The sequence below is a fragment of the Fistularia commersonii genome, chromosome 25 (genome assembly GCF_037954325.1).
Source record: "Fistularia commersonii isolate RoL2024-O1a breed Wild chromosome 25, RoL_Fcom_v1.0, whole genome shotgun sequence".
In the NCBI taxonomy this organism is placed as follows: domain Eukaryota; kingdom Metazoa; phylum Chordata; class Actinopteri; order Syngnathiformes; family Fistulariidae; genus Fistularia; species Fistularia commersonii.
Window position 1 is genome coordinate 6,637,329 of NC_141308.1, and position 25,883 is coordinate 6,663,211.

The 25,883-nt window shown below is 40.6% G+C and overlaps 1 protein-coding gene across 1 annotated transcript in view; it reads right to left on the reverse strand.

Moving 5' to 3' along the window:
* LOC147219006 (receptor-type tyrosine-protein phosphatase S-like) overlaps positions 1-25,883 on the reverse strand; it is a 68,480-nt gene that overhangs the window by 32,811 nt on the left and 9,786 nt on the right. The window contains exons 2-5 of the mRNA XM_086173257.1: positions 18,833-19,039; positions 14,117-14,265; positions 12,937-13,078; positions 4,417-4,605 (exon numbers count right to left, since the gene is read on the reverse strand). Coding sequence (XP_086029383.1) covers positions 4,417-4,605; positions 12,937-13,078; positions 14,117-14,265; positions 18,833-18,974 — 622 coding nt within the window. The 5' untranslated portion in view covers positions 18,975-19,039. The remainder of the gene's footprint in view (positions 1-4,416; positions 4,606-12,936; positions 13,079-14,116; positions 14,266-18,832; positions 19,040-25,883) is intronic.

The window sequence follows — 25,883 nt, forward strand, 5'->3', positions numbered from 1 at the left end:
TCAGCGGACCTGGAATTAGCCTGTGTATCATGGTGTGTGAGGTGCCCCATGAGGGAACGTCTCGGTTGTTACATGCAGTGAGGGCACACACATTTGTAGTTTGTGTGTGTTTGTTGAGCTAAGACCCTGCTAGCTGAATGTGTCATCTGATTTTTTTTTTCCAGTTTTCTGCAGTTAGATGAAAGAAAAACAGCCCGGGACCCTCTTCTTTTTCTCCCTTCTAACATCTCTCCTTTTTCCTGCGGTGCAGAGGTGAGCCGGGAGATAGACAAGGATAAGTCATTTGCTTCAAAAGCTGTCCTCCAGACAAAGGTAAAGAGGTAGGAACAGAGGAGGGAGGAAGACAAAATGGAGATGGAAAGGTGGCACTCTGCACCAAGAACCCATTTAACAGTTGGAATCAGGGGGTTAACTCTCATCCTTCACCTGAAATCAGCAGGCGATATACACAGACTGCAATGTCTGTTACGCAAATAGATCTCCTGCTAAATTGTGACTGGAGTATCACATCAGCTGATCAGCCGATAACATACAGCTTACCTGACAGGTCAAGCGGAACAGAGAGGTGAGAAAGATCATCTCAAATCCAAATTTCCATTCAGGGAAATAATCTCGTGTCTATGTACAGAAGCAACCAACAATATAGTGAGGAAGTGGCTGATCCCACAACTCAGATGAAGTCAAACTAACAGCTAAATGCAAAAGCTCAGACAAGTTTTAAAATTGCAAATATTTACTTTAAAGTGTAACTCTACCCATTAACACATATTTTAGAGGTATACTTTAATATTTGATGACATTGAAATGAATGCTAAAATTATTCAGTCATATGTTTAAACATGCAATTTGGAAAACATAAATAATTAAAAAAATGCTTATATTGGCATGAGTAAAAAGGATTTTTATGTTAAGTAACAAAGTAGTAAATGAAAATAGGACTTTTGGGGCTTTGGCTGGGAAAAAGAAAACATTTGTGACTTTTATTGTAAATGACTGGAAAAAGGATTAATATATCCCCTTGATTTTACGAAACTTTAATGAAGTAGTTTCTTAGGTTCTGGAAGAGGTCCTGCTGACTCATAGACAAACAGGCCTCAGAAGCTGCAAGGATAAACATTGAGTAAGAATGAATGTAAAAATCTATGTTCAGAAAAAGAGCAGATACTGACGAAAACATTGGAGATGCCTATGTTGTGAAAACAAATCGGTGGCAGTCACAAGATTGGTCGAAATATTTGGAGGAAATACAAGTGGGGCAAATTAAACCAGCAATTTTATATTTTTGTACATTTCCAATTCGCTTGCTGTAAAAGTTGTCTTAGCCATGACCATCACCATAACAACAACCTTTGATCAGATCATGGTTCTCAGGGAAGACAAGTCCATCTATTACCCAGCAGTCAACCTCAGGGGCCGTATCGCATGCCATCTGTTACGGTGCAGGTCTGCAAAGGCTTTTAAGTGCTTAGGTAAATTCAACACATCTCAATCCCAAATGTCACATATTGACAGATAGATTGTCATAGTTCTCCTCACATATAACTGAACTGGTAAAGCAGATGGTATAGGAAAATGAATGGACTGAAATGTGTAGACGCCAGGAAATGTTCACCTCCAGACTTTGTTGTACTTTTCTATCCAAATTGAATTGATTGATGTCTTGATTATTTGAGTGCACACTTGTGCAGACATGTTTTACATAGACTCATTCATGTACCTCATTTTTCTGTACTTGGGTGATTTCAAAGAGACATACATGTGAATACATATTGTCTTTATCGCAGCCAGGAGCCCACATTTGTTAGGCTTAATGTGAATCTTTCACCGGGAGGATTCTTACTCTTTGACTCAAATGGACCTTAGAAATGTTTCCAAAAGCTAACAAAGAAAAAACAAGAGAAAAAAAATACAATGACAATCGTAGCCCAAAACTGATCCGTGGATCTAATCCAATGAGAGCTGGCAGCCAACCACAAAATCAGAGGCATCGCATGGAAGGTACCCTCATTAAACACATCTTCAAGGGAGTGTTCCATACATAACACATCTCAGTCCTATCTTGCACTTACCTTGGATGTAATTGATTTTCTTCGAGTCATTTCGCCGCAGTGTTTGGCTCATTATACAGTGGATTTTGCGGTTTAGCTTTGAGATGCTTTTGGTGATTTGAAAACCTATTAGACCCCTAACTGAATCTCACTGTGCCATTTGTCTTACTGCTGTTTCATTGATGTGATATGGGACCCACCATTCTGTGCCAGTGAATCAGTGTCATGTTGCGTGACACACAACAAAGGAGCTAAAAAAATAAAAGTCAAATGAAATGAATTGCCTTTGAAATTAATGACTAAACTCAATTCAAATTTAATGGTGAAACACATTCTGCACTGGAATATATCAATCTACATGCTGTACCTGCTGAGATTTATGAGATACAACAATGTTCATTTGTTACTCTGCAGCCCTAAACCTCTTAAAAAAATGTTTTTTTTTAATGTTCTCTACATTTGCTACTTTACACAATGTTTGATGTTTCACTTATTCACACTTCTTTACAATGCTCTGTTTTCAAATTAAAAAAAATACTGTACACATCACACACTTAAATGCAGACTCTGAAATGAAGACTCAAAATATCTGGTTGTTGTTGTTTGATAACTTGGCATTCTGCTAAATAACTTTTGGTGTCTGAATTGCACATCAGAACATAATCATTGATTCATTAACATTAATGAGAAAGCAATTGGCTCATGAGACCAAACCATGGTATTTTAAAAGATGAGATGAAACAGTACCAAGGCCTAATATGTCATTTATTTATTATAGAAGAAAAGCACCAGATGTCAGGCTAAAGGTTGTGTCCATAGTGGAAACCAGAACAACAATTACTTGGAGACATTATAAATTGGGCCACTCCCCATGACCTGCAGCTACATCAGTAATACTATTATGCTATAGCAAGAACATCACTTGCAGAGAGACAGCAGATTTTTTTTGATTGTCTTTCCTAAAACAAAAGCAGTAGAAGTGTTAAAATTGGTGTAAACACCGGTGTAAGCTACAGAGGTCAGCATGTCAGAATGGCCAAATTGCTGTCCTCAGGCAAATTGCTAATAATGCTGCATCGTTGCAATTTTAGGAAAGGTGGTTGGCTAAACAAATTTCAACTGACACAAAATATCGAAAATACATTATTCTAGTGTTACTTGTTTTAGAAAGAGAGAAAAAGAAATGTAATTTGAGTGGGTAAAATCAGCCTGTTGGAGATGTGTCTGTGCCAAAAGTCAGACCTGTGCAAGAACAGGGAGCTCAATAAGCGTGGCAATAATGAAATAGACAGTTTAAGGTTTGAGATGCAGTAATGAAGGTCAGTTTGTAGAGAACTTTGTGTTTACTGGAGTTTTAGTGTTTAACTTGTTTAAATACTGTGATGGCAAACAGAAAGTGGAGATGCAGTTTGACAAAGGGCAGAAGTGATAACTGAAGGATATTGCCTGACAGGAGCAAGATACAAGAGCTGGCAGGATGGGGAAGCACAGAGAATATGGATTAAGCAACAACAAAATGGTTTCACCTCACCATCACTTTCATTACCCCTGAGGATGGCTGAGGGAGAATAACTGGCAAAATATGTGTGTGCCTACTCCAAGAGACAATGTATCATCTATACAGAGGAGCATAAACAAAATTGAACAAACTGTCTTAAGCGTAACATATGATTTCTCTTTATTCAGCCCTCGATCTTCCTGTCTTTACAGGCACTCACTGTCCCCACTATCCAGCACCCAGGAAATGCTCATATCGCACTCTATATCTCTGGGAAAGCGTTTTTCTATATTTGGATTTTAAACCTAATCCTCATTCCATGCGTTTTCAGCATAGACAGGCCAGTAGATAATAGGGGTATCACTGAATGTGACATGCTACTGTCTCCATAGCCATTGATTTTTAACTCTGCTGAAACAGAATTACGAGTGTTTGGCGGTAAGTAATTGAATTCAATTCCTTGTGGACTTGTCTCATTATTGTGTTTGACCAATAAAACCCACAAAAAAACCCACTCGAAATAACAGTAAGACCTGAGATGTTCAAGGAAATACTGCCCGATAATTGCAGATTAATACCCTGCAATGTATATATATAAATAGATCTGTCCTCTTTTCATAGCTTGCGATACATTTTGAGAAAACCTTTTTTTCTAAGCTCAAGGATAAAGCAATTATGCTTTTGCAAAATTTGCTCTGGGAAGGTTTTAGATCCCAAAGGATATAGATAAACTCAGAGAGGAGCATGTAATCCCCCATCATAATTAATGCATGATAATCACCAAATTTAGATATTAAAGTGTAACCGCATTCTTTGTTTACCTGTTACGAAACCGAATTACGATCACGGAAAACAAAAACCTCCACTGACCTGATCGAAGCTGTTTGATGCGACCCTGGCTGGTGCTTTGGTCAACAGGGAGGAAGTCTTTAAACCAAGAGATCTCTGGGTCAGGGATGCCACTCGCGGCACACAGCATGGTGGCTGTCCTCGTCCGTTCCACCACCTTCAGCTGGGGACCCATGTCTATGCTGGGGAAACCAGACGGCAGCAGGTCCTCTGGGGGATGCAGAAAAAAAGCATTTAAACAAAAACCATAGAAAGCACTCAAAATGGTTTCTATTCATAATAAGCCAGAAAGGCACTGGGGTAATGCTATCATGATGTTTTAGTGAGATAACAAGCTATCAAAATACAATTAGTTGAGAAGGATTTTTATCTTAATAGTAAGCTAGTAGCTAGCATCCTAGTAGTAGGATGCCAGAGGGCTGGTATCCTAGTCCAGGGGTCTCAAACTCGCGGCTCGCTGGCCAAATGCGGCCCACTGGATGATAGTTTGTTGCCCCCGTCAACGCTGTTAAGTGCCATACATATCAAACTCGCAGACCGCACTAATACTAAACTTTCATATTAAGGCAGGGGCAACAAACTATCGTCCCATGAGCCGCAATTGGCCCGCAGGCCGCGAGTTTGAGACCGCTGTACTAAACTATTGGTAGGATTTCTTTAGAAATCCAAAAAATTGGCCAAAAATTCATGGGTAACCTACTTAGTTTTGCAAGGGGAACTTTGGATCATGTATTACGATTCCACAACTTTGACTTCAACTTTAACAGTGGGATTTAGAGTTAATTTAACCTTAACTAACAATTTCCCCTGATGTTGTAGCACCTGATGACATGATAAAGGCTGGGGACACTTAACTTTGTTGATACAATGTATCATACACTTTTGCAGGAAATATTGATCATATTTTTGTCTTCTAAAAATATTCTGTATATTGTTACATATATCCATATAAAATTCATCCAAGAATATGTTATATTAAGTAAAAACACATTCAGGTTAAAACGAAATGCTGACATTCTGCTCAGTAGTTGTAAAGACATCACAATAAACCCCCATAATATGAAGCCCATCACACTGGAGAAAATAAGACCCAAATCTATAATTTCAGGGGGCTTTTACGCCTGTACAAAATCCTCCATTCATTTTTCTGCCAGGGCCAAAATGGACGACAAACCAATAACCAACTGACTGGCAGAGCAAACCCTACAGCTGCAGAAGAGACAAAGAGCGTGTTATGACCATTTGGGTAAAATTACATTTCGCGACACTTGTTTTTCAGTGCCGAAAACACAAATGATTGGTCTATTAGTGTAAACAGAGCCAATCCAAGGAGGCAGTGAATCTTTCGTTTTCTGTAGGGAACCATAAGAGGTCACCACACATGCAGAGATGTGAGGACCACTGTTCCCTCCCTTTAACATCTGCGGGTCCTTGAAAGAGTAGATACTACCAAAGACAGCAGAGCCACTATATCCTTCCTCACTAAAGTCACATGTTTTCTTCCTTTAGTTTGCCGGTCATTAGCAATCTAGGAGGTGGCCAGAAATGCAGCGAGGTTTTAGTGCGTTTCCAACAGTTCATTTCTACCGGGATGTAAACATACTGCCCAGGCAGTGAGTGTTTCCTTACACAGACACACACAGAGTGCACCGAAAATCACACGCATTGAGCAAATCCCTTGAAACGCAGGTGTGTGGTGGCAGCGAGCTGAGACTTAAACATGGTGCGGCTCTGTGTTAGATGTTGGCAATGATTCCTGTCTAATAACTATGCAGAGACCTGCTCAGAAACAGCAGCAGCAATTAGAAGACGGGACCAAGAGGAGGGGCAGGGCGCTGGGGGTAATAAGGACTTGTTAGCGGTAATTGTTTGAATGTAACAACTATTCAAGAGGCTGATCTGGGATGTGTCATCGAGCCCCTGGATATGTCTAATTATGTTGGGGCACAGAGGATCCGTGTCAGTGTACCGCTGTGTGTGTGTGTACGTATTTATTTCTATGTCAATGCTTCTCATTTCTATAATCATAGAATTTGTGGAGTAACATGACGTGAAATGTGCACATGCTTCACATAGGAGGAGGAAGATGAACACCCAGCAGAGAGGTAGGATTCTATTTCCAACAGACACCGATTCATGAACATTTTTCTGGAGGATGGATTACGGATCTCGATGACAACAGCCCAGATGGCCGGACACGTAATCAAGACTCCATCAGCCCTCCCGCTTCTTCCTCTCCTTACCCTTTTCACTACTCTATCTCTCTCACACATACACACAGACACCTCCCCCATACCTGCAACTATAATTATACATTCCGCTTCCTTACAGCAGCAAAGGAATTACCAAGGTTGAAATTTGCCTGGCTAATAAATAAAACCCACGGGAGGCTCTTGATTGTCAAAAATTACAAAAAAGTTTCTACCTCAGACCTGGGATCACAGACAAACATGGTGTCAAGCACAGTATGAAAGGTAGATCGTGACCATGTCAAATGTGTGTGTGTTTTTCCGAAACAACTCTCCTCATCTAACGCCCCCAGTGCATAAAAACATGACAGACGTGTACCATCTGTTTCAACACTCTGCAAACGGGGAAGGAGAATCCGAGTGGGGATTGAATCCATTGCTCCTTTTTTGTCTTTCAGTTCACAGTTTTGAGCAGAAAGTAATGTCAAGATGCTGCAGCTGATGGGACTAAGAATAGGACGGAGAGGAGAAATGCCACAGAATGGCAAGAGATGACTTCAGAATCGAAGCTCAGGAGAGCGTCTGGTGACACTGTCTGGTCTAAAATGCCAAGCTCAGGCTGTGATCAGGGCCTTCCTGACATTGGTGGACTTAGAAACCCATTAGCTAAACGTGGGTGGGGGGCTTTCAAGCATCGCACCTGCCTACCACCTTCACCATCCCCAATCAGATCAATGCCAATCAACCACCTGAATGGCGGCAAGTGAAAGAGTGAATGACCAAAAGCGGAAGAACAGACAGCAGAAAGAGGGTTAGATCGATAGGCAGGTCAGGAGGCAAGCTCTCCTGAGACGGGGAATATGCCATGCCTACATCTGCTCCCTTTTATCCTCCCCCCAACCCCGCGACTCTCTCCGGGGACGATTCAGATGGTCTTTTTATCACCCTACCGGCTATTGCTACATGGACTCTCTAGCTGTTAATTAGAGCACGCCACTGCAGCGGGGTCAGGGTACACGGATGCTTGTATATGCCTGCATGTGTTTCTGGGGGTCAGCCTTTGTATTCCAATCACGCCTTATCAATGCCACAACTGTATGCTGTGGGACAGAATTATACATTACATAATCCGAGATAGATAGATCGATAGATAGATAGATAGATAGATAGATAGATAGATAGATAGATAGATAGATAGATAGATAGATAGATAGATAGATAGATAGATAGATAGATAGATAGATAGATAGATAGATTAAAGTAGATAAAGTCAGATTTTGAAAAATATAAAGAGATTTATACTGGATAGTCATAGTGGACATTGAAGGTTCACTGGAGAGAACGGGAGAGAGGCGGGAGCTACAGGTATTCTTCCAGGCTCCTGAATGAGTCAGCGGCTGCCTGAAATAGATACTGCGGGCATGGCCTTGATCACACTTTTCACCAAATGAATCATTTATCAAATGCTGCTGTGCAAAAGTACTGCTTATTTTTCAGCTCCTGGTTAAATTGATAAGACAGCCTATGGAAAAATTTGTGTTGTGTATATAAATACAGAGTGTGTCAACAGTGTGACAGGGAACATTGGCAAGGACCAACAAGCATTGTTCCTTGGAGCTTTGTATTTGTTCGTATCAAGAGGTTGAGCGTGCACATTTTGGCCTGGTTATGTTTGCAGAAGGGCAATCAGGCTGGGTGCCCACAACTCGGCAGTGGATCCAACAAGATCTGGGCAAACATGCAACTCATACATCCTGCCGTGCGCGCGCATACACTAACGCGGTCACAGCAGTACACACCGAGTCAAACACACAATGCATATGATGCAAACAAACAAACATGAGTCCAGCTTTTCTTTCCCGGGTCACTTTGTTTTTCCCTTTTCCATGCACACCACCCACTTCACGCCAGAAAGTCATAATTTGTCCAGGTAAAGAAACCGTTTCCCCTATTCATCATTCAGTTCATTTTATTGAGGAATGACCATGTTCGTGAAAGAAACCTGCAAAAAAGCCAATCTCGGGCACTCTGATTCAGGGCTAATGTGCTGGCACTCAGCAGTCTTTAGAGCCTATAATGCTATGAGTCCTATAGACTGCAGGAGGGCTGAAGGGGAGCACTTTAAATGCTAATGGGCCTTTATGATAATAGATCACAATACAATGCAAAATAAGACCTGCATGTCCTCACTTTCCTCCGCTCTGCTTTGGGTCTGCTCATTGCCCATCGATATGATGAAATGTTCATATAAAAACATATGGAGCCAACACGACTGATAAGGCAACATATAAACATGCAAAGAGACTAAAATAACATGAAACATAGGAGAAGAAAAGTGAGACAGCTGATGAGGTGTATGTATAGAGAAAGAACCAGTTCTCAACTGAAGGAGTGTAATCCTCTTGCAGGCTGAGTTGATACTTTTTTGCAGACTGATATGCCTCTTGAGCTGCTGGCCTGCCAATGCAGCAGACGCCTGTGGGGAATCACTGATCTGGCTGTCTGTTATTCATATGAAGGGTGTTTGCCGTGGTGGCAGATCATCTCTCCTCCCTTCTATCCCTCACCCTCTTCCTCCCCCATCCCTTGCCTCCCTTTCTCCTAAATTGGGACACTGGGAGGTGGGTATAATCAGGATTACACTGCACAAACCAGCCGCGCACACACACACACACACACTCGCACACTCATAAATGAAGAAATCTACGTGCACGCATTCACCACCGTACACAGTCAGAAGGGTTGTGCACATGTAGACGTACACAATTACACCGCTGCAGTGACGAGAATCTCTCGCCCACAGAGGTTTTCAAACATGCAGAACTGCAGATATTCACAGCTCCTGAAGGCGAACAACACAACTGCAGTGTCCATAGAAAAGAACAGTGAGGACTATGGAGTGTGTTTAGAGTGTTGCAGAGCGCGCAAGAGCTTGTAAGGAGAGAAGGAGGAAAGAGAGTTTGGAGAGACCGTGTGGGTCAGGCAGGATAGATGGCTGTGAAAATGAAAGAATGAATAAAACAAGAGGGGAGAAATTAGAAACGGACATTGCTGTGGGCCAAAGGATCTAGTATGATAGAGTCAAAAAGGGAAAGATATTGAGAAATGGGAAGGGGAGATGAAGTAGAGTACTGGGTAATGGAATGGGAAGTAAGACGTTTTATCATAACAGGGAGAAAAAAAAGGATCTCTGACTATAAACAAATGCATCGCCCTCTACGAGCAACCCCATAGAGCAATAAACCATATCCTGTGGCCAGCCACAAGTCCCACGTACTATAAAGAGCCGCTATTAGTGGTGGTCAACTATTATGCACAACGATGACACAGAAGACATCAGGGCATGAAGAACAGACTTAAAAAGAAGTAGAGAGTTTTGGTTTGTAATGGAAAGCAACCTTTCTACTTCAGTGGTTGAGGTACCATTTTGCCTAATGAAAGGTGTTTGGGAAGAAAAACTGTGACAAACAGAGTTTTCTGCACTTAACGGCGTTCTTGCATGACAGCCCTTCTGTGGAAAGTTATTCAGCCTTTAGGAAATTATAGGCGGGTGAGGGTTGGAAATTTACTGTCAAATGCATTGTAGTGTGATGCATTTGTGCGGGAGCAGCTTTGTTTATTCATTTGAAATAATAGCGGAGTAAAAATATGAGCGAGAACATCCAGCACTAAAAGACAAACTAAAGAACATTAGATAAAAACGGCAATAAAAAGTAATGTGAAAAAGCCAAATCAATAAAACAATAAAAACCAATTAAAGGCATTTAAATATTTTGAATAAATGAATCATTGAAAACAACAACAATTGGAGGTAAAAGAGAAGGAAATATATTTTTTTAATTGCAGTAAGGTATAAGAATGAGGTAAGTCTAAGTTTCATCACTGATGTAACACAGATTGCCGGATGGATTTTCTACCATCAGTAAGAGACAATAGCAACTGCAAGGCAATTCGAGGATGTCTGATAAGAGTCAGCATTAACAGACAGCAATGAAGTGATGTAAGGGGGTAACAGGGCCTGATGAATAATAAATCCTATTGTAAGTCACACCTTCCTGAGGGGGAGGGCTGTTCAATGTGAGCACACTCCTGACAATGTGTAGTACTAAATGGGTATTAAAAAAAATCACCTGTTATGAATTTCGCAGAAGAGTAATGAATAAAGATAAAAGCTGTTTATGCAGTCACATTTCTATTGTAACAGTATGCCGGCTATTATTAGGTCAAATCATAGAGCTAGTTTCGTTAACAATTTTTTATGTATAATTTTATGCACGTTTTTAACAAAACAAATCATTTGTAACATTTTGCTCTTTATTAATGGTTTTCAAAGTGGGAAGGACACAATTCAATATTTTTTTCAACATAAATAGAAATAGGTTGACAAAGGGCCCAACTTGTGATTATTGCTCCTTTTCTAATCTTCTCGTTCTCTTAGTAGTAGAAGCGTGTAGTTTTATTTTCAGGGTACCAGATTCTCTCACAAGGATCAGGACAGTGATTTGGTCAGTGGCTGATACGAGATGAAATAGATATTCATGCAGCAAAATTAAAAATAGATAATGACGGAAAGATAAACAAGACCCATGAAACCCACATCAAGAAATAAACATTCGCAATGGGTCTCCATTAAGAGTCATGGTGAGGAAATCAGACAGCCATGAACAATATCACATTATCAAGTGCACCGATTCTGTTCAAATCATACTAAAGGTACTGCTGATTCTTAGACTAAACACAAATATGTGAGAAAAGTGGTGCATGATGCAAAAGCCTCAGCACACTCTTGTGTACACCGTTACAGAGCCCATAGTACAAATAAACCAAAAAACTCTGACACTAAAATCAGATTAAGACATTTGAATGGCAACAAAAATAATTTTATTTTGCATTTCAAGACATCTTAAGTCATTTGATTAAACAAATTATGAGGATAGTTAAAAGGGTAATTTTTGAGGCACACTAAAATATACTGTATCTTGTTTGACAGTCCCTTCCTCCCAATGGGATTGATTTTATAGGCTGATGTGCATCACATGATCACTGCCATGCTTGGATTTCCACAGCATTGCTACTTTGAAAATATGAATTGTTAGTGCTGTTGGTGTAGGTTTTATTTCAAACATTCATGACATTAACTGTCCCAGTGTCATGTGTTTTACCACATAATAAAAGCAAACAATATGTTTTTATTTGCAAAAATTATCAAATTTGATATAATGACTTCATAACTTGCTTTGGAAAAACACTGATGAGCTGTGTTTTCAGTTGTGAAGCAGAATTCAACTGCTGGAAGCTTTGAATGTGGTTCGTGCTTTGGGTCAAATAGTCGTTGCCATTCATCTCACTCCGTTCACTGCACAGATCCCATCAGTTGATTGGGCGGTATCGAGGTTGTCATGGAACAAAGATTTCAAAGGGGGAAAAAAGTTTACACGAACAGAAACAACCGCACATTGCCACACACACTGAGAGGCATGCCCTGGAGGTATAGATTTGTCTTAATGGGCTTTAAATTGGGGCTGTGTGGGCAGGGATGATGGGCCGGTTAACAGATGGACAGGAGTCTATTCCCAGGGCTAACAACCTTCTGCTTAAAACACAGCCATGCCAACTCCAGAATCCTCCTCCATCTACTTTGCCTCTATGTCACCTCCATTGCTCCTCCAACATACCATTTCATCTTCATTGTTTCACACTATCCCGGTGTGCTACTTAACTTAACCCAGTGCACACCCTCTCACCGTCCATCAACTCTATTGCAGCGTTCGCCGACCTTCCCCTCCCTCTTTCCTTCTCTTCCTCAAATTCCCCTTGCACAGATGGGTTGTTTGCCAAACCAAAGGCTAATCCCCTGATTTTTCTTCATGTAGTAACAGCCTGAGCAGCCATCCCTCTATTTCTTTGTCCTCCAGTGCTGTGCTGGGCAGATGGCCAGTCCTTAGATCCCAGGCCCGCAGCCACACTCTGCAACCTTAGTTTGTGGCATGTTGGAGCAACACATTAGATATGTTTCCCTTCGAGGAGGCAACGAACATTAGATTAACACCCTCCCTGTTTGCCAGGAAGCACAGTAATTGTGGCAATTTGGGATGCTGCTAGATAACCATGGAGCATGCAAGTTAGCCCACTCTGTGGCCAGGATGCACTTAGCAAGGTTATAAAAAGTACAGTTCCCTGCAGGCTGCTGCGCAGAGGCTGAGTGAGGCAGGACTCGATTGTCACATCTACAACTGACAGCGCAGGGTAAACGGAACAACAGTTGAAGTGACGTGTGTGTAAGCCAAAAGAAAACAGCGTTCAAGTGGAAGAGGATGGAGGAAAAGTGTCTGTGTCTATTCTTTTGGCTCACCTCTGATAATGGCCAGATTTGCTGTGATGGATATTTCCCCTTCGCTGTTGCGTGCTACACACTCGTAGATGTTCTCATCTCTAGGTGTTCTGAGTGGTTGGATTCTCAGCACAGCACCCGCACCCTCATCAAACTCTATGGTCTAAAAAGCCATAAAAAAGACACATCAGTAACATCATAGTGAATTCACGACAAGATGAGAATGTAACAAGTTCAATTATATCCATAGATGAATTTTGTAATGAAAAATGTGATAAAAACCACAGTTATGTAGTTCACACATAATTGGTCATCTTTTCTCTCTCTGTTAGCCAGGGGGGGATCAGAGGTCAGGTACAGGTTACGCACCTGATGCATTTCCATGGCTGGCAGAAAACACCTGTATGAGGGAAGATACTTACCAGCATGCAGGTTTGAATCTGGATATTATCGGGGGAAATAAAGTTTCTCTGAGCATAATGTCACATAATTACATTAAAATGAAGTCAGACCTGGAAACACTAAAGTGGAGGTGTAGAATAACAACAAACAGAAAAAACAGCTCCCTGGATAAATCTTCATGACATTTACTAAGTGAAACGTGGTTTCATCTTTTAGTGTATAACAATTTATAAACGCTAAATCATTCTTTCGTAATTGATTCTTGTCAGTTACCTAATTGTGCCACTTTACTAATTCTTAAAAACAACACTGGGGCAGAATACCAAAAGATAGAACCACATGTCGGTTGGTTTAAATCACCATAAAAAATGTAAACAGTACAAACAGCTGCCTTGGCTATGTCAACGCTGTTAATCGGTAATCGTAAAGCTAATTAATTAACACCTTTTGTCTTGATTATTTTCCACTTTTAATTCCACAAACATCCCATAATGTGTCAGTGACCTTGGGAGATGCTGTTGGGAAAATGTTCAGCCCATTGTTACTTATCTTATTAGGCGGCAGTTGTAGCTGACAGAGTGGTTTCTTATCTTCAAACACATGCTAGCTGACTTTTTACATAGAATGTAAAAGTGTCATATTAAAAACACATGGTTGTAGTGCGTGCTGCATACCAAATAAAAAGTGAAAAGGCATTTTCAAATGCAATATGGAATAGGAATCTACTTTTTTTCATCGTAAAAGATGTACATAAATGTGGATAAAGAAATCATTTTTATCCATTGTGAACTGTGACAACCACCTCGATACGCTGGGAGTTGACCTTCTTGCCCTTCTTGTTCCAGTAGACTACTGGTTTGGGGTTCCCAGAGGCTTGGCACACAAATGATACCACACCTCCTGACACTCCAATCTGGTCTGTGGGAATCTTGATAAACTTTGGAGAAGCTGAAATTCAAAAGAGGAAAAGAGATACAATAAATAAACCCAAGCATTAAAATCGATACACGAGAGACACCGAACTGACTAGTAATGACACCACGCCCCATTTAACTGGTAGGGCTGACTTGTGTTCTCTTGGTTGCATCTTCTGCCTACATCCCGGGTATCATCTAGAGGACATGCTGAAGGACTTCCTGTGGGTCATAAATAAAAGATAGGGCTGGGCTTCAGAGGAATGTCTCTCTGTGTCCATCTTTCACTCGCTAACGCGCTCTTTGGTTCCTCCACGGCAGGCTACCCTCGAACTGTAAGCAACGCAAGCTGTCATAACACAAAAGTGTTTCGCAGGTAGGAGAGGTGTCAGCTGATAATTCACAGTGCCTGATTGGTTAAAATGTATTAATACCAGAGGTGTGACTTTGTGCCTATACGTGCTAATACCTATAGAGGATTTAAACTTGTAAATTCAGGGGATGTTTTTATGCATTCAGTGAGCACACTAACAGGATTGCAGCTTATTTTGCATTTTGCCTCAGGGTCAATATTGAAAGGAATGATTGGGACTATTATGCTTTGACCGTGGGATGTAAAAGAGTAGCAGTTGGCCTCAGTATGAAAACAGCAATTTTCCAAGTCCATTATTGAACCAACAGTACTGAACCTACATTTTTCGCTGTGACTGAGTCAGATCAATCAAACAACAACAAATATGCACCCACCCCTTGCAATCACTCTGTGGCCTGTTGCCATGGTGGCCAGCTTAACTCCTCGTCAGCTACAGAATCACTGCTATCCATCAGGGTGAAGCCAGGATGACCCTTACCATAGCAACTAGGATCCCTCCTCCCACTTTCCCTATGTCTGGGTGGGTGAGGTCCTGCTGTATTGAGTCACTCCTGCTCTGAAGACAGAACAGGAACAAGAAAGCAGCCTCGAATAATCACTGGCATATTCTAAATCTTCCAACCCCACACACTTCTTCAGCTAGTGCTAAGATAACTGAGCAGGTTCATTGCATTGTTTGGCTATAAGTTAAAACAGATAATTTCAGAAGACTGCACTTCCGTATCTGTTGTTTTCTAGGCCTCACTCTGATTGTCAGAAATAAAATGATCTAATTTGGTGCATGCAATAATCCCCAAGATGTTGCCAAAAGCTGGGGTTGGCATGGTTTATCACAACAAATTCATATCCAGTGTTTTGGTCCAAAAGAGCACAATTTTTTAAAGGCTCAGGGGTTTAAAAAAAAAAGAAAAGGCTGTATACCCCTTTGAAAAATGTCACAGATGAAAGTGTCGCCGGTGACAGGATTATGAATGAATTTCGTGTGCCCTATAGAGCCTGAACATAGGTCTCAGTTGCTTTATTTCCTGTTCAAAACATTTTTCTGTGTTCTCTTAAACATGCTTCAAAATCAATCCTCCAGCAAAACCCACCCCACTGGCAATGTTACCACTTAAGCCTCTTCTGAAAGCTGGGGAAAAACCCTGCAAGGCGCTGGCTCTAGGTGGATTTGCTCTGAACAGAAACTTGTTATGACTGGAATTTCTAGAAAGCTGCCCGGAAAATTAGCGACTAATGAAGAGCTCTGTCTCCTTAATAGTGGGTTTTACTTGGTTGCGCAGAGGCGGACAGGTCAACTCTGTCCAACAACTTGCCTGTTTCAATCAAGCACCTTTATAACCTGTAATAATCTAACTGTCTGGTAATGTGAGAAGGAACAGCAGGTGTAAGACAGCAGCTGGCATCAAATGTGACAGAACTGGATGTAGATCTCAATGTTTACTTCAGATCAGACTGCAATCAGCATGTCAAAGTTAAAGTATTTCCTCTTCTTTGGAATTAGACCTTGGGTAAAACCGGTGCACGGCAAGTGCTGCGTGTTACAACACCATTTTAGAAAAACACAGGAGGCTTACAAGTTGTTACAACATTTAAAATGTGTGCATGTATTAGTATTCAAATTTATTTGCACCTCAAAGCCCAATATGATGAACAATTCTGTGATATAACAATGATGAATTGTAGTAAAATGCAGCTGCAGGGTGGAAAAAAAAAGACTGCAATGGGGAATTTAATATTATGATATTTTTATAAATGAAAAAAAGGCTTTGTGCATTGCATGAATTGAAGAAAAATGTAAATGGAAAGAGAAAAATATATTACATAAATATTCAAATTGAGAGAACGTCTACAAACAATGACCGACATGATGGGGTTCGCCAGTTTAATCACAATTAGGTGTTTACAAAGGGAAATGTATATTTCATGTTGTTCAGTTATGTTTCTGTGATCTATGTCATGGCATCTAAATCATTTTTATCTTACATCTACAAACTAAATAAAAATAACTAGAATAAAAAACAAACATAAAATTTATATTTATTGTATCTTTACAAGCTGCTCTAACAGCTTTTCAGATGAAAGAGGGAAAACAACAACACTAGGGCTACTATAAAAAAAAAACCCAAAAAACCGTAGTAATAAAATCACTTTAAAATAATAAAACAGCTGTTGGTATAGAAAGTGTAAAATAACTCTGTAAGAAATAAAAAAAAAACAATGGCATGAAAAGATATACAAAATGGAGTTAATTAAAAGGTCATAAGAGTATGAAACACTCCTTGCCCTTATTTCTGTTATTTAAAGCCAAATGACGATTTAAAGTGTCAGATTTAACCAAAGTCTCACGCTTCCATGGTTTCCTAAAATTTTTTTTTGTTTATTGTTATAGTTGGTGTGAGAGAGGAGGATACAGAGATAGGGTTAGATGGAGAAGGTTGATTTGCTGTGGCGACCCCCCCCCCCCCCAAGGGAAAAGCCGAAAGGAGAAGAAGAAGAAGATTATTTTTTAGTCCTGTCTGTAGCGCAGAGATAGTTTATGGTCATACATTTCCACACAAAGCCAGGTTTTGTGTAAAGCTACTTTTGACAAAAACATTTATCATTCAAAGTATTCGTAACATTTAAAAAAAAACATAGTCCCAGAAGCTGGCAAGGAAATTCAATTTAGCAAAAATGAATTTAGAAATACGTGAGAAATATGTATTTGGAAGTAAATATGTACTTGGAAGAAATAATACACAGCCAATGTTACCTTCATATCATTGCCAAGTTCGTGTATCAACATTGTCAATCAAGTGAAAGAGGTTGGGTTGATATCTGTGTGTCAGAATGTGTGTGTGTGGGCCGCTGATGCAGGAAATCTGTGGAAATGTTGTAATCAAGTAGATGATGAGAAACATGCTGATGGGACCTCCTGGCTTATCAAAATACATTAACAGCACCACAGTCTAACCGGATGTACCGACAAGCATTGGTGTTACTGGGATACACACACACACAAATGCATATATACGTGCGCAAGCGCACATGCACACATGCACACACACACACACTTACACACACACACACACCTACATATGCATACATACATGCGTGCTCATGGACATGATTCAGAAAGCATCATCACACACCACTTCCAAACATTTTGGAATTGATAAACTTGATAATATACTGGCTAACAAAGCAAACATGCATCAGAAATTGAACAAATTCAAGTTCAGGCAGGTGTGAACAGGACAGACAGGCATCAAGAGCTGTTTGAAGTTGATCGAACCTTTGTTTTCTGTATACCAAAATACCCTCAGGCTGCCTCGAAAAAACACTCTGTTTTGAAGAGATCATTGATGTGTGCTCTTTACCAGCCATTATCAATAACTGTGTGTGACAGCTGTTAAAGAACTGAGATGTGTGAACAGCTACAGGGAAAATCTTCTTGTAAAAGATAACTTTTCAGTTATTAATATCTCTGTGATAATGTTGAGACTGTGACATTGGCGGAGAAGGTAACTCCGCATTCATTTGCATATAACGTGATTTGTAAAGAATAATTATAATAATAATCTAACATTTGGATTTTGCATGTTGAAAGTACTGGTCTTCTACCTAGCTGCTGTGCTTCTGCTATAAAATGTAATCACTTAGGTTGTGCATAACACTGCTTTTTCTAGAAATTTATGATGGATTTTACCATTTGATAGATTTTGAATTGATTGCATTAATTTCTCGTCAATTCAATATTTAAAAACTTCCGTTCATTCATTAACTGTACCACTTATCCTGCACTCAGAGTCCCAGACGGAGCTGAAGCCTTGACCAGCTGTCACTGGATGGGAGGCAGGCCACATATAGGGACATACTACCAGTCACTCTCTCATTCACATGTCTGGGCAGTTTTGGTTCTCTAAACAACCCTACTGCATGTTTTTGGACTCTGGGCGGAAACCAGAGACACGTGAAGATCATGCAAACTCTGCACATAAAACAAAACTACTGGAATTGAATCAAGGAGACTGAGAGGTGGAAGAACTGACCACTGCATCTGCTCTGAGAGCAGTATTGAGAAAATCTCTTAAAATATCTAAGCATCATATCTGGTCAACAATAAGGAATTTGTAAGTCATTTTGAATTTTTTTTTTTTAAATCCATTTGGTCAGCTGGAGGCTTCTGTTATTAATCATCCGGGCGGAAGTGTGGACAGACAGATAGACATATGGGTGAATCTCATACCTAGTGCTGCAAAGACACTGCTCAAATCAGTCAGCAGGATAATCAAAGGCAGCAGCAGACACAGGGGACAGAGGCTAAGGCGGAGCACTGGGATCATCCTCCTGGACGGGGTGAAAGCTCCATCTCTCCCGAGCAGAGGCATGGTAACACTGCAGGCTGGTTGGAGATGACTGAGACTTGGGTGCGGCTTCACTCAACAGAGGCACTCTGCAGACACATGAAAAAGAGGAAGGTCATTCTACACGAATACAAACACTTTTCTTCAACCTCAGAATCATCTGTCCTTCTATTAGAGTAGTGTTCAGTGTGTCAGTGCAGGATGACGGAAGAGGAGCAACGTTTGTCATATATGGTAAAGTAGAGAAAACATCCTCGTGAAGAAAATTAAAGGAAAATTCATGCTAATGCAGGATTAGGTCTTTTGATTTAGCCAGAGCACTTCTGACTCGGATTAACGGCTCATGTGGGCCCGCTCTGAGGGAACTAATACCAGAACAATAGAGCCTCTGCGAACCATCGAAGACAAAAAACAGAGTGAAATTGTTTTCGGCATACTCCTTCTGTTTTAATAAGTCCCTTCCTCTAGTCAGCCGTGAAATGAGCTGCAATGATACATTTTTAAGATTTCTTTTCTCAGACATCCTAATAATTTCATTTCACTTTAGCGCGGGCTTAATTCCTTCTTAGTGATCTGTGTTTTACTGTTCTGGTGGCACATAAAGAGGTGGGAGTAATAAATGAGCAAGTGTGTGCCACACTAATGAAAAACACTTAGACAAAAACGATTGACGGGGCAGTGAGAACCCCGCACAATGCAGTAATAGCGTCCATTGCAGAAAGTGCTGCTTGAATAACCCTCTTGTTAATCACTAGCCTTGGCTGGGGGTTAGGGGTTCTGTCTGACTGGCTCTTTTACTCATAAAATACCAGCAGTCTTACACATCTGGATCTCTGAAAATAATTCAGCTCTGTCCGTTTAACAGAGATTAATACAAGCTGTGAGGAACCTTCCCGTCGAGTAGTCAATAACTCTTCAGTCCTTTCAAGCTCCTCCCCCCTTCACCCCGATCTCATCCTCTGATCGATGTGTCACAACGCATGTGAGGAGGCCAGATGAGACGGAAATCTTTGTTCACCTGTCATATATCACACAAATACACAAAGCCGCTTCATGTATGCTGTAGAAGAGCATACCCGTGTATTCGCAGGTGACAGACTACATTTGGAACAATGCGTAAGATATGGACAAATATACATCGGCGTAATTTTCCCGATGACATCCGTGGCACACGAACAGAAATGGAGCGTAAGACATCGGGGCCGACCCTTATTTGCATTGCTGAAACGAAAGAGGCATTTCTGGTGAGCTACATATTCAAAGACCCCCCTGACCACTCATTGAGCTAATGACCTGCTCCAACACATTACCGTCTGCCAGTTCCACACTAAAAATAGCACATCTGAAAACATGCCTGTTTATCTGATCGAGGCTTTTTTTCTCACCACTCTGCCTTCGCCTTATCTAATGTCACGTAATAGATGTGGAATAGAAAAGCTTTCAGTGTCCCCTTTTCAATTGAACAATGTGATAAGAAGAATCAGATCCAAGCACCATTGGCAGCATGTTAAGTAAATTCTCCTCTTACAGAAACTCAATTTGCCGCTGTTAATCTAACTAGGGCTACTGCTCTGTGAGGAGCCAAATGGCCATAGAAACATCAGGTGCTCCACATATGTTGCAGTGTCTTCTCCCTCTGTACAGCACCGTGAATTTTCGAAAGCCTTCTCCGTGACCTCAGTCCAACCCCATCTAACATCTTTCGGTTTATCCACTCCCCTGTGTTGTTAACCTGTCGACAAAGCCGCCTCAACTCAACCTTTACCGCAGTCACCCACCCTCCTCTTAATCCTCAAGCTTCATCTCATTCCTGTACTAGTTACCGCAATCCCCCCCCCCCCCTTTTGCACGTCTCATTGCCGCCTAAGTTAACCTCCCCTCTCTTGATGCCATCTTTTATGTGGCACCCAATTGTTAATCTCTCCATCTCTCAAAACACATTCAAACCTCCGTTTGTATCCAAATCCCTTTTTTCCGTTCCCCAGCTGCTCTGCACCAGCTGCTCCAGCTGTTGTTGGTCCATCGACACAGTTCAAACAAATGGCATCAGAGCATCCTACGGCTGCGAATTTCAGGGATGGAGCCAAAAACAAGTGCGAAAATCCTTGGGTGGACTGGGCTATCCCGGGGCAAGTCTACACTTAACGGTATAAGCCTTGCTTTTCATGAAGGTGTTGCATAAACTTTATCAAAGCATCAAAAGTTAAATGTGTTACCCTTGTAGCCATGGACCTACTCATGGGCAAGGCCTCCTTATAGTCTCTGTAGGCCCCACACAGGTTTCTCAACCTGCCTTACCATATCATCCGGCTAAGTGTCTTGCCAGAGCTGCGGCACAAATGAAAGAGAAGACAGCGGGGGTTGGTCTTATTACCTTTTCAGTGTGACAACACAGATGGCCGGCCAGACAGACGGACTGATGGGGATACATGTGCTATTTATTGTGGGAGGCAGCTAATGACACGGTAGCTCAGGTGGTGAAATGTACACCGGTTATTGTGCGCCATCAAGCTGATGAAATAACATTGTTTATGTGCCATCCCCCTGCCCCGGTTCCACTGGGGCTCCTGCAAGATGACATGTTTTGTTTTTGTCACCTCGTCCAAGCCCTTCACCTCCCCGCTACCACCTCCCTTACCCATGATGCCTTTCACTACAAGTGGGTTGCGATGGTCTCACAGGGCCAGTCTCCATGACAACAAGCACAGAGACAACCAATCTGTTTAATTTTTATTTTTTATGTTGTTGTTGTGGCACCTGGATAGCTGACAGATAGCACAACCGTTTGGAAGTTTGTGCTTTTTTTATTTCAAATATTTTGGGCAAGTTTAGTATGCTATAAAAAGATTAATAATAATTAAGTGATGTGGTCATAGCAGGAAGGGAAAAAAAAAATTTGGTAATGTGATGTGATGCGAAGTTTTGATCTTAGATGATAGAGGCACAAATTGGGATGCTGTGTGTAAAGTTTAAATGTACTTGTGTTTGGATTTAAGTTAGAAAAAGGAAGGACTTGCATTACCTCACAGTTTCTGTGACCCTGGAACCTAAAGGCAAGTGATGCTTGTGAAATCCACAGGGCTAAAACAAACAAACACACACACACACACACACACACACACACACACACACACACACACACACACACACACACACACACACACACACACACACATGCGCATACTTGAACATGGCAGATGGCAAAACATCATGGGGGGAGATTGGCCCTCACTCTCTCACACTTTCCTTTCCCCTCTCTTAAACACACAGCCTACAGAAACGCTTGCTCACACATGCACAAACACACAAACACACACACACAGTGAAGATCGGAGATGACTTTTTGCTGCAACACCCTGCATATCTTTTTAGGAGTGAAAATAAAAAAATCTTTGACTCCTCACTAACAAGAAAACACACATGTCACTCAAGCGCAGTAAATCTTTGCCCTGAATATAAAATGAATCTGGAGACTTCTTTACCTTAACTTTATTTCTCTCTGAATTCTTTGTATTGCATGAGGCAAGAATTGGTACATCAAACACTCCATACACGTATTTCTTGACATGGTTTATCATGGGATATTGACAGAAAGACAAATACCAAGCACAAGCCACTGTTATATTAAGAATAATAATTAAATGTTAACTGGTACTATTAAATTTCCATTAGGGGTATTTGTTTGTCTCGAGATCAAGTAGTACGAAATAATTTTTTTTCAGTCAATGAAAATCTAGCCAATTGTATAAACTACTTTTAGAATGATATTTTAATCACTAAGTAGATTTGATAATTAATTTGCTTTTGCAAGTTTTATGTCACTCTTATTTGCATAATTCAGGGGGGGTATCAAAGTTGGTTGAACAATATGAAAGATTTTTAATTAAAGGCCACTCTACCTGTTGCGTTGTTTATAATTTTGTTTTAATTACCAAATGAATTGGCTTACGAGCTAATTATTTACCTCTTTAAAGCAATTGCTTCATCAATAATTGTTAGTTAGTGGTCTAAGTATCGGTTATCGGCCCACTGAGTATAACGTCCTATGAACGTTACTTTCAAAACAATAATTATTCACGGTCAGGGGCGACAGATCATATTTTATGTTCATAATGTGTTGTATAATGGATATTACAAAAATACATTCACAGCCTGTCATTCTTGCAGACAAGAATTGCTTTTTGATCTCCCTTGGAGTGTTTCCATATACCTCAGATGGAAAAAAAACAGAACAAAATGTTTTGTCGGTAATCTTATTTTTTGAATTGATTCGTCAATTTTCTTTTTTTTGTCTTGGTAGCAGTCGATAAATGTAAACAATTAAATCATTTTCTCGTCATCAGAAGGACCCACAATCTGCACACATCATACAACCAACATCTCCATCTCTTGGCACTGTCCACATGCTGAATCGGAAGTTTCCCTCCAAAAGATCTCAGTTTATAGTGTTTACATGAGCAAACACGAGTAATTTCATTAAAAATAAAGATGTCATCATTCATTATCTATACCAATTATCCTGCACTTGGGGGCGCAGGCCATTTCACACATCTGGACATTGAGAGTCCTTAATGAACTTACTGTATGTTTTTCGACAGTGGAAAGAAACCGGTGCCACCAGTGGTAAAACCCACATTCTTGAGAATATTTAAAATTCTTTCAAAATCAAACCAGGGACCTTCTTGCTGTGAAACGGTAACACTAACCACTCCGATGCCCTAGGTCTCATCAGTCATACATTTTACCACAATTCATCACTCCATTAACAATAAGGGCCTCTTATAATAAAAAGCCAGCTGGCAGTAGTTAACTCAATGTAGATATCGATTTACAGCCGTTTTTTACCTTGTGTTCTCTGTTAACAGCAGCCTTGCAGTTATACTCTAATACATTGTGCATCAGGTACTTGAACACTGAGCGTTTGTGAATGATCATGTGATATGATTTTACTTAGTGCTCCTTAACGTTGCTTTTGAAAAGGTGAAAGCCTTTTCATTACAAAGACTAAAGCATTTTGGGCGGCGCAGGTTTGCCAAGATACAGTCTCTTAATTTTGGGCTACATTAAGAACAGCATTATCTGCTCTATAATGCTTTTGTCTCCACTCGGGAATTGTATAGGCCATTATTCTTTCATAGTATCGAACACCTGCATATCATCAAGATGAAACTCAGCATCGCAATTGTTTCAGACAGTTTTCACGACTGGATTGCTTTTCCCTCATGCAAAGAATTCAGATGGGCTTCAATTGTTGCTCATCTCGACTCCATTTCGGGGCCAAGAAATTGTACGGATTTGTAAAAAGAACAGAGAGTTACCGGTTGAAACTTCACTGACTCCATGACTACAACTTGCCAAAAAAAGATATTTACAACTTTTGACCTTAATCTCTGTTCAGCTCAGAGACTCCAAAGAAGCAGCCCAAACATGGAGGGTGGAATGTGTCTACACCTCTCCTTCAGGAGGCTCCAATGTCACACTAGTAGAGAAGAAGCATCCCATAATTCATGCATCAGATCAGCCCAACAACAGATGGAGTGCTCTCTGCTAAGCAGAAAACGTATTAGCAAATGGCATAAGAGTACATATAGAGGAGATTATCACCAGGGATCAGACCAGAGGAAATGCTGAGAAAGGGTTGAAAAAGTAGAGCTGTTCTCTTCACAGGAAATTAAGAGGCTGTTCTACATAATTCAGATAATATAGTCAGTTTTACATGATATGACATTAAACTATAACATATTCAAAGTAAAGTAAAATACACAACAGTATGTCCCTTTGAGTTGTTGGGATATTTTGTATGGTTGTTATATTTTTTGACGACAAGGTCATCATTGTGCATAATCCTTCCCAAACAGGCAAAACTGTTCAAAGTTTGCCATTTTCTTGATTTCACAAAAGAGATGGGATTATGTGCTCGTCCTCAGATTAATTTTTCAACCCCTTATAAACCTCTTTCAAGCCCCTTGGGTAATGCTAGAGAGCTAAAGTGATGAAATGTTGGTGATTTTTTTTTCATAAAAACATGACATTTTACGGATACTGTTTCACCAAACAGGTGAAGGTTTTCACCTGACAGCGGCGAGAGGACAAGACAAGCCGGAGACAGCAATGCTGTGTTCACTGAGCTGTAACAAAAACATAGAGCTTGCAAACACCCAAGCGTTCTTTGTAATTTCTTTCTGAGACCTTTAGCTTTCTTTGTGTTGCCTGCTCTTCAGAGGCAGTCGATGTTCTGTGCAGAGGCTCATTACGCAGGCTGATGGTTGATTCCTTGTCAACTCACTGTCCAATTAGCATATCTGAGGTTGGTGTAGCCTCTTATCCAACCACAAGAGAGGACTGTATATACATACTGATGACCACAGAGTTATGCACTTGCATGAACATACCTATGCCTAATTGTTGAAAAGATCTGACATGTAAGGGAAGAATAAATGTTTGAATTATTAAATTACTGGTCAAACCCCTGAAAAAGATGTTAGCCTAAGGATGTTTTCAAATACATCCCACGCACTGTCAAATATTAATCAACTTATTCGCTGCACTTTAAATTAGTAAACATTACATTTGGCGAATCTTTGAAATTCAAATATTTGAAAAACTTTGCTGCCCTCATTATTTAAGGCAAAACTGCATGTTGTGCACGTCTTACATAGCTGCTCCACTTATTGTACTGATGCTACCGGCCGTCATTGTCATCCATCATTTGTCAGTAAAGTGAATGTCTGTCGAACAGAGCGAACACATTCACGCGCTCGTAGGACACACACTCAGCCTGCAAAGGCACACCAATTAGCGAGCTTCTCCTGGAGCACGACGAAGGATCCCTGACAACAGAGACCACCTTCACGTTCCTGGACGTCATAGTCATCATCCAGGCCATCATAATATATCTGTCGCACTTCATTAATGAGACATGCCAGCTTTTTC